Source organism: Neopelma chrysocephalum, unplaced genomic scaffold, assembly GCF_003984885.1.
Source record: "Neopelma chrysocephalum unplaced genomic scaffold, ASM398488v2 Primary Assembly neopelma1_108, whole genome shotgun sequence".
NCBI lineage: Eukaryota > Metazoa > Chordata > Aves > Passeriformes > Pipridae > Neopelma > Neopelma chrysocephalum.
In genome coordinates, this window is record NW_020897773.1 from 3,331,244 (window position 1) to 3,350,838 (window position 19,595).

General features: G+C 38.6%; 1 protein-coding gene across 38 annotated transcripts in view; it reads right to left on the reverse strand.

Moving 5' to 3' along the window:
* The window catches only part of NRXN1 (neurexin 1), a 713,001-nt gene that overhangs the window by 108,282 nt on the left and 585,124 nt on the right, over positions 1–19,595 (reverse strand). For all 38 annotated transcript variants that reach the window (XM_027696600.1, XM_027696599.1, XM_027696611.1 and 35 more), the window contains one exon: positions 18,618–18,789. In XM_027696600.1, coding sequence (XP_027552401.1) covers positions 18,618–18,789 — 172 coding nt within the window. The remainder of the gene's footprint in view (positions 1–18,617; positions 18,790–19,595) is intronic.

Sequence of the window (19,595 nt, forward strand, 5' to 3'; positions counted from 1 at the left end):
GCATCTAATTCTAAGCAGATAATACGCTAACAGCTAAAATATGCAGATGACTTACTAATAAAATATTAATGCATTCCAGCTTAATAAGCATATTTCAGGATAAAAATTCAGGACTTTAAGTAGAAGGACTACCTCAGTCCATCAATCTACTGTCCATCCTAATGGAATCCATGAAAGTCTGGCATGGACTCAATAGATTAGATGGGAAAACGAAACTACCTACCATCCCTGCTTTTGTTCATATGTGCACAGATTTGCCACTGCTTCTAAAGTAGAACACTAAACTTACAAACAAATTTTCATGGCTGAGGTATGTTCAATTAGCACTAATATATGTCTAACTGCCAGGATGGATTGTTACCATCAATAAAGTACAAGGCTAAAACATGATTCTGACAAAGATAGGAGCAACATCCCGTTTTGTTTTCTGCACAGAACACCCATAGTACTCACATCCACAGAGCAGTGAGAGATAAGGGAAGTCTACAGGCAGCAGATTATTTTGACATACTCTTGCAACATGGCTCATCTCTCCAGCTCAGCTGGAAAAGCTGTACACAAGCTTACTCCATAGAATGCTCTTTAAGTAAAGTCAGCTACTGGAAAAATTACATGCAACAAACTGGGAGCCATCAGATAGAATGGATATGTGAGTAGCTAACTAAGAATCATTTTCCTAGCTACAAGGACTTATGGATGTATAAATATATGAAGCTGAGAAAGATGAAGATAAATGATACATTATGATTAGAGTAATATTTTCAGTATTCTTCTTTTTGCTCTTTTGCAGGTACATTCTCAGTTTAATGCAATAGGACTGACATGCTTAAGGTGTTGTATAGTTGCTGTTTAGCACAGTAATGTTTCTGGATATAGAAATTATACCTGGAAACATTATTTTTTCTGGTCTGACTTGGTTAATTCCTGGAAAGTTATAGTTATATCTGCATTATGAACACATTGCTACCAGAGCATTATTCTTATATTGATAATACATTCCTAATAAAGATGTAGGTGTAATCTGATCTGCACATCACAGGATATGACTATTGACCCACTAGATCCTGTATTCAGCCATAAAACTATTCTTTGGTTAATTCATAATCTGTAACGGGCTCAAACAGGACTTCCAGGAAAATATCTTCTCCTAATGTGATGACACACAACAGGGGAAAATCTGTCAGCAGTGAATTCCAAGGCTCACTGTTGAAATTATGTGCTCTATATTTCCCATGTATTTCTTAGTTTTTGTTACAGCTTTCTAGGAATACCTAAAGAGCACTGTAAACATATATTGTTTTATCCTCCTGAAAGCACCTAAACTGTAATCAAGTCACTGCGTAGTTTTCCTTTTTGACACTATAAATCACTTGAGATAGTGCCTCTTTGGGGATCTTGTTACACATGCACCAATTTGTTTCTTTCTATAGATGATGATAGAACAACAGACCTCAGGTGCAGAGTTTGATACCTGTTCCAGAGCTGGTTTCCAGGTGCTGTAAAGGGCAATAAAATCCTCCCCATTTCTTAACCTTTTAGCCTATTGTGCCCACAAAGTGATTTCCATTAACTCCTTTGTCACAGCATCGCATAATATTTCATACAGAGCAACCTGGAAGACGAGAGCCCCACAAGTATCTTCCTGCAATGATACTTTCCCAGGACATTGTCTACATTGCCATAACCTTTCCTCCTTCTCCTTAGACCCCTGCAACTTTCTTCAAATCCTCCTGGCTTCCCAACCAATCAGGTCAGCACATTGCATTTGCCCTGCTCTCTCTATTATTTATCACTTTTCTTGTCTTTATGACAGTCACACATCATCAGCAATGACTTTATGCAGACTTCAGTGCCACTTATAAAAGTGTTAGGTATTTTTGAGCCCAGTAGAGAACCCCAGTGCATGTGTTTCTGGCCAGTGAATGCTCCTTGCTGAGGACCATCGGTTGTACGCAATACTGAGCTTATTAGCTCAAGCTGACTAATGAAAAATTAACTATATTCACTCCTCATCACTTCTATGAAGAGTATCCATCAACTTTTGGACTGACAATGAGAGGTGTGGCTGTGATATGCAGGCTCCCCAAAGTCATTGCCACACTGCACACTGCAGTACTGCTTCTCTATGGATTGTGATTTGGCTCTTAAAGGATGATTTTTACACACAGGATACCTATGAGCACCAGAAAAATTAAAAAGGGGAGGAGGAACCCTGAAACTGAGCCTGAAACTTCTCTGTCCAAATCCTTCATGTGTACCATATCCTACCACAGCTTTCTGGATTTGACAGTGCAGCCATAGGACTGTCATGAGTTGAAGTATGTATTTCAGTTCAGACAAAAACACACATAAATTTGCATGGGAGAGAACTACAGGATCCTAAAGTGAGATGCTCAAGAATCCTTTGGTTGAAAATTACCATGAGGCAATCACCATGCTCTGAAAAGGAGAGCATACTTTCAAGATTTAGCCCTATACCCAGCTACAGTTACATTTTTAGCATCATTTGTTCTTTTGAAAAGGACATATTTATTCTTATCTCCCTATTGTGCAACCATAATTTTAAAATTTTAAACCAGTGCTCTATTAATGCCCATCAGTTCTGTAAAACAGGAATATCAAAACTGCCTTCAGATATACTTAACCGTGACAATATCATGTTTCATTCAATTTTTAATGTCCACTAAACCTGGTGCTGCAACAGAAAAAAACACTTAACTCCTTAGAAATAGTCCATTGAGGAAAATAAACCATTCACATCTCAATTAAACCAATTTGTAAAAGCATAATTTTACTGCCTTTAATTCAGCTAACTTCTGCATGTAAAGGGTTGAAATCAGGATGCCCTTTACAAAATGTTTCATGCTTCTGATTCAATGAGAGATACTCAATTTCTGCTTCAAATTTATTTGAAATGATGTAACTACAAAATCTGACTCTTGTGAAGCTAATAAGGGTTCTAGGTTATATAAATCGTACAAAGTTGGGTTTTGGTTTGGTTTTTTTCTGACAGGTAGGATAGACTGGAAAAAAAAAGATCCTCTGGCTTAACTATACTTTGCTAGGGTCAAGGTAGCTCTTTAAACACTTCTTGAACACTCTGAACTTAATTTTAAATCCATGATACAACACAACAGTCCTGTAGAATTGGTTGCGAACAAGGTACCATTAATCTCAAACCCAAAGTGTTAAAGAAAAAGTTATTTTGACAGTGTGGATGCTGCAGTTGCAAGACGTTTTCTTCTTTTTTTTAACCAACAGGGGTTAAGACTGAAGAAAGCTAATCACACCACAGGATGAAGAGATTGTTGCACAGCTTCTCTCCTGTGTTCACGTGGTACAAAGAGGAAACACAGAGTCTTAAGAATGCACATACTCACATGTTCCAGACAGCAATGATTTGTGTCCTTCTGGATACCTGCTTAATGAAGTTTGGTCTCTGGAAAATATATCTAGGACAGAGCAGGGTGCTGTTTTCCCAGCTGCAATATGAATTATAGTGACTGTTTCTGAATTAGTTAGTTTAATGGAAGTTCTTATCCTGAAGACATAAAGTACTATTCTGCTGTCACACCTCATGACACCAGTAAAATATATTGGGGACACATGCACAAATGTGCCCCAAATAAAAAAATACCTCATCTTCCCAGAGCACCTAAAACACAATAGCTCTGCAGAGAAATTAATTTTGTTTTCCATATGATAGATTGTCTGGTTGGAAGGCTCAATGCTGCATTGATTTGTTCTGTCCTGAGAAAGGCTCCCATTTCAGACTGACTTCAGGGTTGCCCCAGAAGCTAATGGAAACAAACTGCATTGCAGAAGGAGCACACAGCAGAAGCACACTGTCATACTCTGATCTTGCATGCTCTACCAGCCACTGGGAGCTTTAATATCAGCCTTAAAGCAAACACATGTGTATGCACGTCAAGTAAGGGGCACCATCACAACCATACCAGCCTAAGTGTTACACAAAAGTTGTTTTACTGAGGGGATTGAGTTGCAGGTTTGACTTAGTGAGTGACATGTTATATATAAAGTCCTGCGTAATGAGATAGTTATGAACCCACTGGAGGCTGAAAGGAAAGAGAAATAAAGGAATCTGGTATTCAAAGCTTTGTGTTGACAACATGGTCCTGCCACAGGGAGAGAAAATGAGAATGAAAAGTATCTTTTAAGTCACTGATCCTGTCAGAGATACCAGATATTGTTAAGGAAACTAAGTAGCTAAAATTCCTTGGTAAAGAATTTTATTGAATTGTTCTCTTCTTAACCAACAACATGTTAATCCTCCATTTCTAACTTATTCTACTACATTGGATAAGTTGTGATACTGCACGTTACACAGAAAACCTATGCCAAGACAAATAAAAGTTCGTAAAAAATCTCAAAGTATTGGCAATATTTCGTCTTTTGTGATCCTACTTTTGGGGATTGCTAATAGATAATGGCCTTCCTAAAGAGGCAAAAGGGACCAGCATGGATTTGCAATGCTTCATTCTGAGATCTGTCTTCATTTCCACTTTCTTCGTCTAACTTGAATCCGTACAGTTTGTGGTCTCCTTCAGATATTCCATTTCCATATCACTGTGTGCCTAATTATGGTAAGCAGGTGCCCATCCTCTGCCACAAGACACAGAAAGAGCAGATATCTGTCTCTTCCAGTATTTTAGAACATCTTTTTCTGAATCACTGTTCATTTAACATTTTCTTTCTCCTTCTATTATGCTGCCTTGCTGTATTTAACTGAAAGGTGTTATACCTTCTGTGATCAAGTAATGACAACTGTGCCACACATTTTATCAAGATCTGAATTTAATTACAGGATCTATCAAGCCTAAGAAGGGATGAGCCTTTGTATTTCGTCAGGATATCCAAGATGAAAAATAAAGGAAAAAAAAAATCTGCCTGCAGCCTTAGAGAGGCATTATTATATAGCATTATCTGACAGAAAGACCTGATAAGCTGTCAAATTAAAAATCTGATTTGGGAAACTTTAGTGAAATCACTTTTTGAAAAGAGACTTACTGTAGTGTCTTGTTTGGGTATCACCTAGGCTCTTTATTTAAAGATGGCAGTAGGATGGAACAATTTCATAATCTCTCAAAGGGCAGCAGTGTTTTTTTAAAAAAATAATTCATTGACTTTGGTTAAGCTGCAACAGAGGCTCACCAAAGAGAATGGGAATATAAATTGCCATTTTTCTTAACATCTATCTTTCACATGAACAATAAAATGGTATGAAAAGTGAGACCTGGATACATGCTGAAAAATACATTTAATCATAACCAAGGAGCAGTCAGAGCTGTATGAATCAGAAAAACATGCAAGAAATCAGTTGTGAAATTACACCTCAGCAAAGGGAAGGTAGCACGCTGGCCTAGTTACATCCATCATTTAACTGCTGGTTTGTGTCTCAGTAACTAAGATTAATTTTTCATGTATTTTGATTCCTGCTTCTTCCAAGATAGTTTCTTCGATCTTACTTTACTCTGGAGAATCTGTGCAATTGAGTTTTGAATATTTCCTTGCCTTATTTTCAATTCTCCATGCCATTATTTTACACACTGGTAGAACACCTTCTTTAATTCATGTTATAACTGAACATCATAATATAAGTATAGGTAGATATCAGCTTCCCCGAATATTCATTGAAGATTTTTGCCATATGTAACAAACAAAAAATAATGCTATTTTAGCTTTGCTTTGGACAAGTAATAAAAACATCATAGAACAGTTAGTTGTAGTTCACATTTTTTGATTGAGTGATCATGATTTGACTCAAATTAACACAAGGGCAACTAAAAATAAGCCTGTAAATCACATTCTTGATTTCAAAAGAACAAAATCTGATCAGGTGAAGGAAATCAGATTGTGTAATCAGTATAAGGGGCTGGATTCAGCCAGGAACAACACTTGGAAATTCTTTAAGGTAAGGTATTAAAATAATATTTTTTTTTAATTTGCATCTGCAAGGTTAAAAATATACAAGGGGAGACCTCATAGACTGACTACATAATTATCTATGCTGTTATAGACTATATTAGGAGGTTAAAACCCCAGACTTGCTCAGGAAAGAAAGCAGTGGCTTTCAGAATTAGAAAAATAAATAAATACATAAGTAAAGTTGCCAAAACTTAGGCTCAAAGGATGTTCCAAAGAAAATAAAATAGATTTAAAAGCCAGAGATTCTTAAGTGCTATAAACAAAAAGAGATCATAGAGTCAAGAGAAGTCACTTTGTAGTGAGGTTGATGATGATCCAAGGCAGCAGATTGAATTGACTAACAGGAATGTGTCTATGAAAATGTAGATCTCCACAGCTCAGAAAAAAAAAGCAATGTCTATATTTTTAATGAACTTGTGGGGTCAGAAATAGAGGAAGATGATCTCTATCCCAAAACTGTAAAATAACAAGCCGGGAGGTTTTAAATACAGCTATCCAATGGGGCATGTTACTTCCTGTATTAGAGAACAGAAAGTGTAAAAGCTTTACATAAGAAGAACTAAAAGCCACCCAGTCAAACTATTTAGTCCGGCCTTAGCCATACACGGTGCTTTAGAACAAATTTGAAAGGAAAGAATTAAAGACATGGAAGTGATTGGAAAATGAGATAAAATGCAAAACTTTACCGAATCATGTTAGACTAATCTAATAGCTCTATTTGATAAGATAAGTGATTTTCTAGATGAAGGAAATGGAGTATATCTAATTTATCTGGATTTCAGTAAAGCATTCAATATGATGCCATGTAGCAAATCATTGATTAACTGTGGAAAAAAAATAGAGTGCAAAAATTGTGTAGTAAAGAGTGGAATAAAAAAACCCAACAAAGGATAGCATCGAACAAGGATTTTTTTTTCTCTCCTCCTTCCTCTCTCTCATGTAGAGACCATAGCCTGATATCCCGCTTCTGTAGCTATTGACAGACTTCTGAATAAAAGGTCAAACTCAAAGTGCCCATATTCCCAGGATGCAAGCCTCTTTCAGGAACTAGTTAGTGCATTGGAATCTTCTTCTGCCTAATACTCCCACTTCATTACAGTGCCTGCTTTAGCTCCTTGGTGAATCATTCACACAGATGATAAACAGTCATCTCTTGTCACATTCAGACCTGCCAATGTGGCAACTATACCATATTCTGGTCCTCATGTTCCCCACAATATTACCTATATTTGAAAAATAAAAATCCACAAGAAATAGTAGGTTGGTCAGATCCACCAAAGCTTTCCAAGTATTTTGGAGAGCTGATGCCATCTAGTTGAATGAGTGGAAGATCTATGTGTACCTAAGTCAAGCAAACATGATAATGTAGAACTCAGCATTTAGTTTATCAGGATGAATATCATGGTGAATTTCAAACCTGCATTGGACTGTGCCATTGGAGCTACCACAGCAACCACTGGAGATATGTATGTAAGGAAAACCAGTGGTTTTCCCACAGAAAAACTAACAGGGTGGAACTCCCAAGAAAGTACCCGAGATGAGTTCCAGAATCAATCATCTTTGCTATTTTCTTTGCTGATCTCAGTATAAAACGTCGACCACACAATGAAATCTGTAGATTACATCAAAGTAGACATACTGGTAATGCTGAAGAGGCTGCAGATATCAGCCAAGAGGAACAGAGCCCTTCTGAGTTAATAGAAGTGACACTAAAGCTTATACTACAAAGTACAGGTCACACACTTAAGGTATAGGACCAGTCACACCAATTCTTGCGATAAATTGGGATGCTGTGAGAGAGAATTCACCAGGAAAGAAATTCAGTAGGTAGTCAGCTGCAGAATGATATTGGGCTTTTCAGTTCTGAGGTAAGAAAGAGAAAATTAAGATCTTAGAATGCAGAGATGGCTGGCAGCATTAATGTCTTCATATGTCTTTGCAGGAGGTCCTAGTGTCCTCACTATTCGTTTTCAAACACAGGTGCTGTTGAAAACCAAACTAAAAAAAAGCATCAAAAGAAAGTCTATTATGATGAACAGAGAAATGAGAAAACTAGTTTGTGAAAAGACGTACAAGAACAAAGTCGGATAAATCTAAAAGTGTTTGAACTGAAAGCAAAAGAAAATTTCTTAAGAGCAGGACTTTTCTCTTAAGTTACCTTCTAAGAAACAATTTATGCAAGGGAGTAGACTGGATCCAGTACAGTTTTCTTTCTCATTTCTCAAGCTCTTGTAGCACTAACATAACTTTTAAATAGACATGGGGAAAATAAAGAAATGGGAATGGGAAAAAAAATCCAAACTTCTAATCCTTTAGAGGGAAAGTGAGCCATTGATTTAAATAAAGTTCCATCAACATTTCTGTAGCATTCTAAACATTCTCAGAACTTACTTGGTTTTTGACTGATAATGCAAATAATCCTTTAGCTGTCTAAGGCATTACACCTTTGTCTTGAGCCAGTGCAATCAATTAAAAATATTTTCTATGAAAATTCAAATGATCTCACCCATGTGCATTATCTTTCTTAGATCAACTTTGCCTTTACTGTTATGATGCATATCCAACAGAGTAAGTAGTTTTTTTAACTTTAGGATAAGAATGAAAAATGCTTTGACTGATAAAAATGTTTAAACTAATAAAGAAATTACAAAAACTCTCATTCTGGAAAAAAATACAAATAAATTACATGCAAAAATTAATTTTTTAATTTCAGAAATGTAAAAATCTGGGGGGTTTAAATGCTTGCATTTTAAAATACCTTTTTGGGGTTTTTTATACCTTTCATTTTTCCATTTTGTTTTTTCATTGCCCAAAGGAAGCATATTTTTTATTTTTTTTGATTCTTCAGTGACTAACTTTTTTCTTCTGTAGTAATCTTGAAATCATCTCTAGAACAGTTGGTACATATGGTTTCTAACTTCTATTTTAAAAAAAAATCAATGTTATTCAATATATAACAAGGTTTAAATGATCATACTTCCATTGAAAATAAAGTGGTTTACTCCTTTGATTTTCATTAGGTGGGAATCTGTGCCTCTATTCCCCCTAAGCTAGAGTCTGATCCATTAGAGAACTCAGCCTTTACCACCAGGGTTGTGTAATTTCTTCCTGAATATTTTCACATATAGAAGTTTGTTAAAGACTTTTTGCAAATCTAAAAAACCCCAAAAGTATGTTAACTCATTCATATTTATGCCCCATTATCTCATATCAAACCAGAGTAGGTTTAACTACAAGAGTTGTAACCAACAGATCTCCCAGATGGAGATCTCAGCATAAACAGAACCCCTGGGGGATGTAACTCCATGGACACATCAAAGGCCATAAATAACACTGATGAGTTTTGCTTTCCAAATCAGGGAGGATGAGCCATTACTTGGTAACAAAGGAACTACTGACTTAGCCGGTATTTTTCCCATTCTCCTCTTACTAATTCCATAGACTAAATATTTTAGAGCCACATCTCCCACATCTAAAGCCTGATTTTATACATATGGCACAAATTTATCCATAAAGTGTTCACTTGCACTGTATAATTCATCTTCTATACATTCCCAGATGGAGAGTTCCTGAGAAATCCTCCTGTTTTTTCCTAACATTGTTATCTCCAAGGGAAGTAAAGTATTATGAGGTGTCCTTGTTTCATCAACACTGCAAGTTTCTCACAGCAGGAAAATGACATACAAAACAGGAGACATGGGGCAGTATGTGTTTCATAGAGGCTTAATTGCTGTGAACAGAACTTAAGTCTTTTCCATTGCACTTCCCTCCTGGGTAGAAAGGCAGTTTTTATTTTGTCTTTGGAAGCATTGTCCCCACCAAGTTTGTAAGCTTTGCAGCTTATCAGATGAGGATTTTCCTTATATCCTCTATGTCTACCATCAAGACTGATTGATGACAGATCTGACTGCAGGAGTTGAAACTCTGACCATAGCAAAGGAAAGCACACAAGAGAGAACCAAGATACATTCTTTTATCCAAAGAAGGAATAAAAGGGTAAAGGTGATGTGTTGCTGGACAAATAAATAGCAGTCAAAAGGGTTATATTATTTTATCCTGGAAAACACCCTAAAAGTCCTGTGTCCTAACTGCAGTGGCCAGGGAGGTTTGAAAACTTACCCTATGGCACATGCAAGGCAAGGCAAATATTAAGTGATCATCTACTTGTTAGGTTCCTACATCACCTTGACCATTATAATTTTGCATGGATGTGGTGATAACAGTATGACTGTCCATTTTATTGGAATATTCAAAGATATGTTTGTGAAAGTGTTCGAGAGCTCTCCCTACCACCACACTTACACCTGAAAAACATCTCTGGTTCTCTTCAGAAGTGGCTGTAGGGGCTTGAATTTGGAAGCTATTTCTAAGCCAATAGTATGCAAGTTAGGCAAGTATATGGATTGCTTGGGAAATACTGGAATCCATTCATAGAGAAACAAATGTACTGACACAAATGTCTCCTGTTAATTTTATAGTCAATCAGAACACAAAAATCAAGACAAATGGATGCCATTTACCCTAAATAGGATACATGGCAATAGCTGACTCCTAGCATTTATCTTAAAGCCAGATGTAACCCATGAAAAGACAACAGACCCTTTTCCTACTTTCCAGAATACAGGGAACAAGAGGAGCATTTAAATGGCATGCTCCCTTCCGCTAGCCCTTGGATGTTGTGCGATAACAACCGTCAGCCCACAGATCCAGAGAAAGTCCCTAAAGACAATGTGTGACCTCAGATGTTTAACCTTATGTGATAAAGCAAAAAACAAAACCAAAACAAAACCACCAAAAAAACCCTAAACCAACCAACCAAAGAAGAGCAGAATTATTCTGTATTATACCAAAGCCCTCAGGGCTTCAGCTGGCAATTGCCTTATTTCAGAGGTACTTGGCATTAAGCATAATGTCAGCCTGCAGTTTGATCTTCTGCCAGTATACATGGGCTCTCACACAGGTTCTTCTTTGGTCTATATGCTCAATCACAATCTGTACTCCCCAATCACAGAGATACATCTGTTCCAGTAGTCTGGCAGTGTTTTGGACAACCTCTTTAGAGCAAACAATATAAGTGACACGCTCATGCTGTCAGATCTCAGTCTGTTAGGCACATCCCTGACACATCCTGACCCATGGAGTACATGAGGGCAGCTGCAATAAAGTTATGCTTTTCTAAGGCCGACCAGAGATCCAGAGATGACTGGGAAGGCTTCATTTTATATACTTGTCTACATCAGACTATGTCTTCCAAACTGCTGCAGGGTTCCAGGAACTGCTAAGCATTCCTAGTAGATTGAACAGCTTTGAAACCATAGACAAATTGGCCAATATCTAATAGATCATTTTCTATCCAGAAAATTCTGCATCAGTCTGATTTATGATGGAAGTCCTGAAGAGTAAGTTACCACTGGAAAAATGATTAGTTGTGCTGTGTGTTTTAATAAAATTAGCATTGGGTAAACTGCCTTTGACCACAGAAAGCATAGAGTTAGTCTCAGAAAAGTGATTCTGAAATTCTTTCAGAATAAATGGTGGTTATTGTGGCTTTAAAATGTCCTCTAGCTTGTTTTGATATATGTTCCCAGACTAATAAAATATACTAAGGAACAAAAATCAGAAAATTAAGAAAACTGTTTTTCATGTTAAATAGATATGGCTATGAGCACTGCTGTGAGAAAGACTTGGGTGTTTTCTTCTCCCCATTTGATCTGATATGAAACAGATTTTCTTTCAGGTAAGGAAGAAAAGGTTGTTTCAAATTAAATAAAATGCTTTGTTCTCAGATTACCTAAATCCTCTATAAACACTGGGCAATCTTCACATGAAAAATCAGAATATTTTATTTAGAAAATACTGAAATTGATATTTTGACATTACTAAAACAAATTTCCTTTTTTTGTTGTTTTGGTTTTTTTTAACTTTGGCCATAATCATTAGTTCAGTTTGACCCAAATTAACAAGTTCTTTGGTTTATGTATCTTTAGAAAATCTACATTTCAGTGTAGAATTATTACCTAACTGATGTTACAAGAGCAGCCTCTTCACAGAAGTAGCTGGAGTTGCTATTATGGTGCAGTCCCGTTGCCTCAACAGCAGCCAGTTGCAAAGCGCAATTAAAACTAGGTAGTGAAGGAGACAAGATAAGCTATAAGGAGTAGAAAGGATCTGCATGGAAATGGGGATAGTCTATTGATTAGGAACTCTGACTGCACAGTCAGCAGTTTTCCCATTCCTGTTTAATATGATCATAAATTAGGCTGCATCCAGATAAGTTAATGTGAATTCACTATCTGAAAAGGAGGCCAAGGTAAAATACTGAAGTTCTTTTGGGAAGGTGCAGACAGATGATGATAATTCAGTAAAGAGACATAATACTGAATTTAGTTAAGAAAGATGGAATATATAAATTGAGGGCAGATATGGGCATCTTAGCTATCAAAAAACTACAATGCGCTCTTTGCAATCATAGGGCTACCCACCAGTCACAAACACAACGAGAAAGGGAGAACAAAGGACAAACATTTAATAAAGGGCAGAAATTGGAGTGTTACTCAGAGAAATGGCAAGAGAGAAACTAAAAGAGTAAAAAAATTACTCCGATGGTAGTCTGGAAGACTAAATCTAAACCTCTGTTTCTAAAAATTATCCATCTATTTCAGGATATTGAAATCTTCACATTCGTCTAAGACTAAATCACATTTATCCTAACTGTATTTCAAGAAACAACCATCCACCTTTACTAGGACGATCATCCTCTATCACTGACCACCTCTACCTCTTTTCCTTTCACAGCTCTCTCATTTCACACCTAGTCAGATATAAATTGAAGGTGCATTGGCCCAAAGAAAACTCAAGTCTAGTGGGTTCACGAATAAAATAACAAGAGAGAGATACTAGATTCTATTTATCTTTCAGGGTCACTTCTGCATTTTATGCAGCTCTAGGATAAAACCTACAAAGCCACCGTGGAAGCCCTGTGAAGCACTGCCACATGCACTTTTTGCATCACTCTCTGACTGATCATAAAGCAATACTGGATGATCACCTGTGCTACAACAGCTAGAAAACCCCTTGCAAGGACACTGAACTCTGGGTAGCTCCTGAGACCTAAGACTGAGTTCAGATTTCCTAGAAATCCCACATAGACCTGAAGCAATCAGAGCCACAGCTCTTTTTCAAAAGATGGTCACTTTGAGCATCAACAGGGGTGTCCGCTGCACACTTCTAGCAAGCGATGCAGCACCCACTGTTATTGGGCTTGGGTGCCCTTATCTGCAGCATAGATGGGGCTTTATGAAGGATACACAGGCAATGAAGCTGGAAAATCCTGAGTCTCTGACCAGATGCTTCTCCCAGAAAATCTTCACCCAATATTTGAAGACACCAAACACAAACAAGTGATGTCTTGTAATCAAACACTCCAACTGGAAGTGTGATTCAGAGAAAAATCTTTTGTGGTAAGGGAAGACTTGATCAGTTGGTATGCTCTAGGCAACCAATTTTTTAAATCTTATTTTATTTTTGATAAAGGAAATCCAGCATATTTAAGAATAGCAAATTTACTAATTAAGTTGCTAATCTTCTTTCTATTTTTAATTTAAAAAAAAAAAGCCAAACAAAACCAGAAGCAGGAGAGATAACTCTTGCTTATGCACAGTGGTGCAGGTTAATTAAGAATTCATGCAGAAAGAAAAATTCAAAAAAACAGGTACAAAGCAGAAAAGAACATTCTTTCTAGCATGGGAATGAAAGTTAATGAGTCCTCACTCATGCAAACAGGATCAAATTCTGTTGATACCATACAACTGCAACACGTTTCCATCCAAAAGGCAAGCCAATAGCAAGTTAGCCGGTTAACCAGTAGTGCCAGGTACTACTGTCCATCCCTAAAACAGACACAGTAGAAGCACATCTAAACAGGATGCAGCAGCATTTGTCACACTGTGTTGTCTGGTATCTTTAAAATGTCACTTTTAGAAATACTACTTTTAGAACTGGAATGAAAGTAGTAGATTTGAACGTAAGTCATTACTATCTTCAGTTTCAATTCTTGCTTCAGTATCACGCTCGCTCACAGTCTTCAGGACAAGCCTATGTCTTTTCTAAAATGTACATCAATACCAGTCTGCGAACAAATTAGTGTTTAAAAAGGGTTTAAATGAAGGCTGCCAAACCTGATGGAGCAGCATGGGAACAGAAGAGAAAGATACGGGTAGATGTGCTCGTGCTGGGAAGGGAGAAGGAATGGAAGGTGAAAAGGAGGAGGACGGAAATCAAAAACAATGTAATGGCATACAGGAGCCATAAAATATTGCTATGTGAAAGGCAAAGAAAATTATAGGCTGATAGCAGTCTTGGAAGATCCAGCAGCAAAGCAAGCCAAGGGATTCTGTACCTCAGCTAATGAAGCAACTGAAAATGCCTTGAAATGCAGCTTGCGCGTGGATTGCTCATGGTAGCTCAAAAAGCTCTAATTTGTTGTTTTCCTTTTTAAAAGAAAACATCCAACCCGCTCCAATTCCAGTAATCCCATCTTTAGAAAATCACTCTATTTTCTAAATTGACCTGTGTTCAGTATAAACAAATTTTGTGTGACCCTATCTTCAGAACTCAACTGCACTTTGCCCTTGTTGCAGGCACTTTGTATTTTCATGAAGAAACGGAACAGAGAAAAAAAGTATTCTTATGCTCATAGAATGATTTGTGTTGGAAGAGACCTTAAAAATCATTCATTTCCAACCCTCCTGCCGTGGGCAGGGACACTTCCACTAGACCAACTTGCTCAAAGCCCCATCCAATCTGGCCTTGAACACTTCCAGTGATAGGGCATCCACAACTGCTATGGGCAATTTGTGCCAATGACTCGCCACCCTCAGAGTAAAGAATTTCTTCCTAATATCTAATCTAAATCTACCCATCAGCTTAAGGTCAGTCCTATCACTGCATGCCCTTGTAACAAGTCCCTCTCCAGCTTTCTTGTAGCCCTCATCAGGTACTGCAATCTGCTATAAGGTCTCCCCAGAACCTTCTCTTCTCCAGGCTGTACAGCCCCAGCTCCCTCAGCCTGTCTTCACAGGAGAGATGTTCCAGCCCCCTGAGCATCTTCGTGGCTTCCCTCTGGACTTGCTCCAACAGGTCCATGTCTTTCTTATGTTGTGGGCTCCAGAGCTCGATGCAGCACTCCGGGTGGGGTCTCAGCAGAGTGGAGTAGAGGAGCAGAATCACCTCCCTCAACTGCTGGTCACATCTCTTTTGATACAGCCCAGGGCACCATTTGCCTGGGCTGCAAGTGCACGTTGCCATGGCATGTTGAGCTTCTCATCCACTACCATCCTTTCTGGCAGGGCTGTTCTCAATCCATTCTCCACCCAACCTGTACTTGTTCTTGGGATTGTCCCAACCCAGATGAAGGACTTTACACTTGGTCTTGTTGACCTTCATGACATTTGCACAGACCCACCTATCAAGCCTGTCAAGGTCTCTCTAGATGGCAACTCCAGTATGTTGACTGCACCACTCACGACAAACTTGCTGAGGGTACCCTTGATCCCATTGTCCTTGTCATCAACAAAGATTAAAACAGCACTGGTCCCAGTACTGACCCCTGAGGAATGCCACTCTCATCACTGGTCTCCTCTCAGACATTGAGCCATTACCTGCAACTCTTTGTGTGCACCATCCAGCCAATCACTTATCCATCAAGTGGTCCATCTGTCAAATCCATGTCTCTCCAATTTAAAGACAAGGATGTTGTACCAGACAGTGCACAAGTTCAGGCAGATGACGCCAATTGCTCTTTCCTCACCCATCACTGCTATAACCCTGTTGTAGGAGGCCACCAAACTTTTCAGGCATAAGATTGCCCTTATTGAACCTTTGTTGGCTGTCACCAATCACTTCCTTAGTTTTCATGTACCTTAGCATGGTTTCCAGGAGGATCTGCTCCATGATCTTGCCAGGCACTGAGGTGACACTGACTAGCATGTAGTTCCCTGGTTCTTCCTTATTTTCCTGTTTCAAAATGAGGATTATTTTTCCCCTCTTCTAGTCAGTGGGTACTTCATCAGACTGCCACAACCTCTCAAATAAGTTTGGCCACTTCCTCGGCCAGTTCCCTCAGGACTGGCGGTATCTTGTCAGGTCCCATGGACTTGTGCAGCTTCATGTTCCTTAAATAGTCTCAAACCTTCATTCTCTTAGTCCTTAGAATCATAGAATCACAGAATCAACCAGGTTGGAAAAGACCTCCGAGATCATCGAGTCCAACCCTGATCCAACACCACTGCAGTTACTAGACCATGGCACTAAGTGTCACATCCAGCCGCATCTTAAAAACCTCTAGGGATGGTGAATCCACCACTTCCCTGGGCAGCCCATTCCAATTCCTGATTACCCTCTCTGTAAAGAATTTCTTCCTAATATCCAACCTAAACCTCCCCTGGCAGAGCTTAAAACCATGTCCTCTTGTCCTACCGCTGGTTGCCTGAGAGAAGAGACCAACCCCCACCTGGTTACAACCTCTTTTCAGGTAGTTGAAGAGAGTGATGAGGTCTTCCCTGAGTCTCCTCTTCTCCAGGCTAAACAGCCCCAGCTCCCTCAGCCTCTCCTCACCTGTGCTCGAGTCCCTTCACCAGCCTTGTTGCTCTTGTCTGGGACCTGCTCCAGCATCTCAATATCCTTTCTGAACTGAGGGGCCCAGAACTGGATAGAGTACTCAAGGTGTGGCCTCACTTCTGTGACTTGGGCAGTGTGGTTGGAGCCCCTCAGCCTTCTACGTGTCCTGGTAACCAGGTCTCCAGAGAGATCCAACATTTTTTCTAATCTTGCTTTTATAACTGACATACCTGTAGAAGGTTTCCTTGTTGCCTATTGACATCCCTGGACAGATTTAATTCCATCAGGGCTTTGGCTTTCCTCACCCAACCCCTGCCTGCTCAGATAATTTTTCTGTATTTCTCCCAGGCTACCTGACCCTGCTTCCACACACTGCAGGCTTCTTTTTGTGTTTCAGCCTGTCCAGGAGCTCCTTGTTCAACCACACAGGCCTCCCGGTGTGTTTGTCTGACTTCCTCTTTGTTGGCATGCATCACTCCTGAGCTTGGAAGAGGTAAATTCATGCTCATCATTTAGGTAAAAAACAAAAGAGGCAAAAGAACACCCCAAACTTATTTTCCCCTTTGTGCTGCATAGGTTTTGAACACAAAGTAAGATACAGTCCTCCCCAGCTTCCACCTTGTCATTTCAGCAACCCTTTACCAAACATTGCAAACTTAGAAAACAAGGGGTATATGGGGGAAATAGGAATATCTGAAAGATCACAGGACATATTTCATTCACTATCCCCCTTTCCCTCAAGAATTTATCATCTCTCACAGATGTGTCTAACTTAGAAACAATGAATGGCACTAACTTCCAGGGCCATCATTCGTTCATAACACATTAGCTCATAGGTGTTTTTTTCTAACAGCTCCTGCTATACATAATTTTTTTAGCAATACATACTTTCATTTTTACTTTAAATTCTAAATTATTTCCAATAAATGATCTGAAGGGTTATATTTCACCTGTGGATTTTGAAAAAACTACTTCGATTTTTTAAAAAGTCAAGTGAATAGCAGGACTGCAATTCAAAATGGCAACAACAATAACAAAAAACTCCACCCTAACCACTAATAATTAGTTAAGGAAGGGGCTTATGCATTGCTTACTAGTGAAACACATCTTCCTGTCCCACTCCACACCCAAAAATGAAGAATTTTCTACTTTTAAACAGATAAATCAAAACTGTTATTTACGTAATAGGCATTCTGTTTTCATATTTGCTTTTGCTTACATCTCTGGATTTGCTGCCTTTTGTTTAATAATACAAACACACAGAGCAACTGCTAAGAGATAACATGCAGATTTATAAGTTACCATTAATGGCTCAGTAGTCCTACTCAATAAGAAAGGGACTGCATGTCTGAAAAACCTGTTGTCTTTAAAAATGAATAAAATTAGTAACAGAATAGTCTTCAGTGCACGGTATTTGCATAAAATGAAATACAGGCCTGATCAAGGCAACTCTGTCTTCATATGAGCTGCCCTCGTTTAATGACTAGCATCATTTGCATAAGTAATATCCTGTAGTTTGCATTTTAAGTTAAGGCATCTCGATTTGGTTGTTTGGTTGATTGTACAATTGATAACTGTTACACCCTTTGGTTCATGCCTGCTGGAACACTTCTGCTAAATTCATAAGCTTCAGATTGCTTTAATAACAACTTGTCATCAAAAGAACACAGACAACCTTTTCCTCAGTAAATGTTTTACTCCATCACTTGGGGATAGATCTGGGAGTCACTTTACTTTGTAGCTTTTGTCAAAGCCTTTTTTTTCCCCCCTCAAACAATAACTCAATGAAAACAAATGAAAACAAGAAACAAAACTACTATTTCATGCCTTGATAACTCTATTTTTCCACTTCCACTAATAACTTGAATTTGTGCTTTTAAACTCACTTAGGAAATGCCATCATCATAAACTGTACATTGCTCAGGACTCTAACTACTTAATTAGCTACTGAAACACTGCAAAGAAGCTGATGTTATACCAGAAGAGAAGCAAAATGAGCCAAACTCCACGCGTCCCCCACCCTCTTCGTGACGAGTGTTTGTGTAAGCCCTTACCTGCTGGGTAACGTTCGATAACGGGCCAGTTGTCCACCTGTAACGTGGCATTGCCGCCACTTCTTGTGAAGCGAACTACGTGGTATTTCCCATCATTAATGATTGCGTTCATCTCTTCGATAGCGATGTCATCAGTTCCAACATTAAATTTAACTCCAATTTTTCCTTGGTGCTGCGTATTAAAGAAAAAAAAAAAGGGAAGAAGAAAGAGAAGAACTAATTAAGACTTGTTTTAGCAAGAAATTGAGACAGTGTGTCATACAAGGAAAGATTTCTAACAACATCTTCCCTCCTCAGATGTAACTTCTGAAGACTTGCATGCGGCAGTGACAAGCCTTCTGACAGCTTAGTAGGTCTGTGACGTCTTTTTGATGGATAATTGATATTCCAAAGGAGTTATTTCACCAAATTGAGCTCTCTTCTTTTCCAAGAGATTCAGGCCAAGATGAGGAGGGGGAGAAGGAGGAGGAAAGCTCAAGGTTTCCTTCTTTGTCCTCTCCCTCAGCTCCAAGAGGATAAAACACAGTTTTTCCTTTTAGACTTTCAAAACAGAAAGCCTTGCAGTGTCAGTCAGAAGAGATACAAGAATTTTCTGGCTATAAAAGCCAGGGCCCAGCCCTGCTTCTCCTTTTTCCAAACCTCATTCATACTCCAATTCTTCACAAATGGTAACAAAAGAGGAAACATTTTTCTCTAATGGAAAGATTTTTGGCATCACATTTTAGTAATTGTGAATCATTAAGCCAAGAACAGACTGACTGACTAAAAAGGACTTTTCTGTTCAAAGCCAGAGAGCAGTGAGAGGTATTTGCTGACACAGGGATGGTGTATTGTTCCCACTAAGGGCGGAGGCTTATTCTTTTGCTGGATTTGCCTATAAACTCCTGTGCCTGAGTGCACACAGGGCTAAGGGGACTTCCCATACATAGTCATACCTGAGACCAAGGCTGTAGATTTTCCAGATGATTGTGATATTGG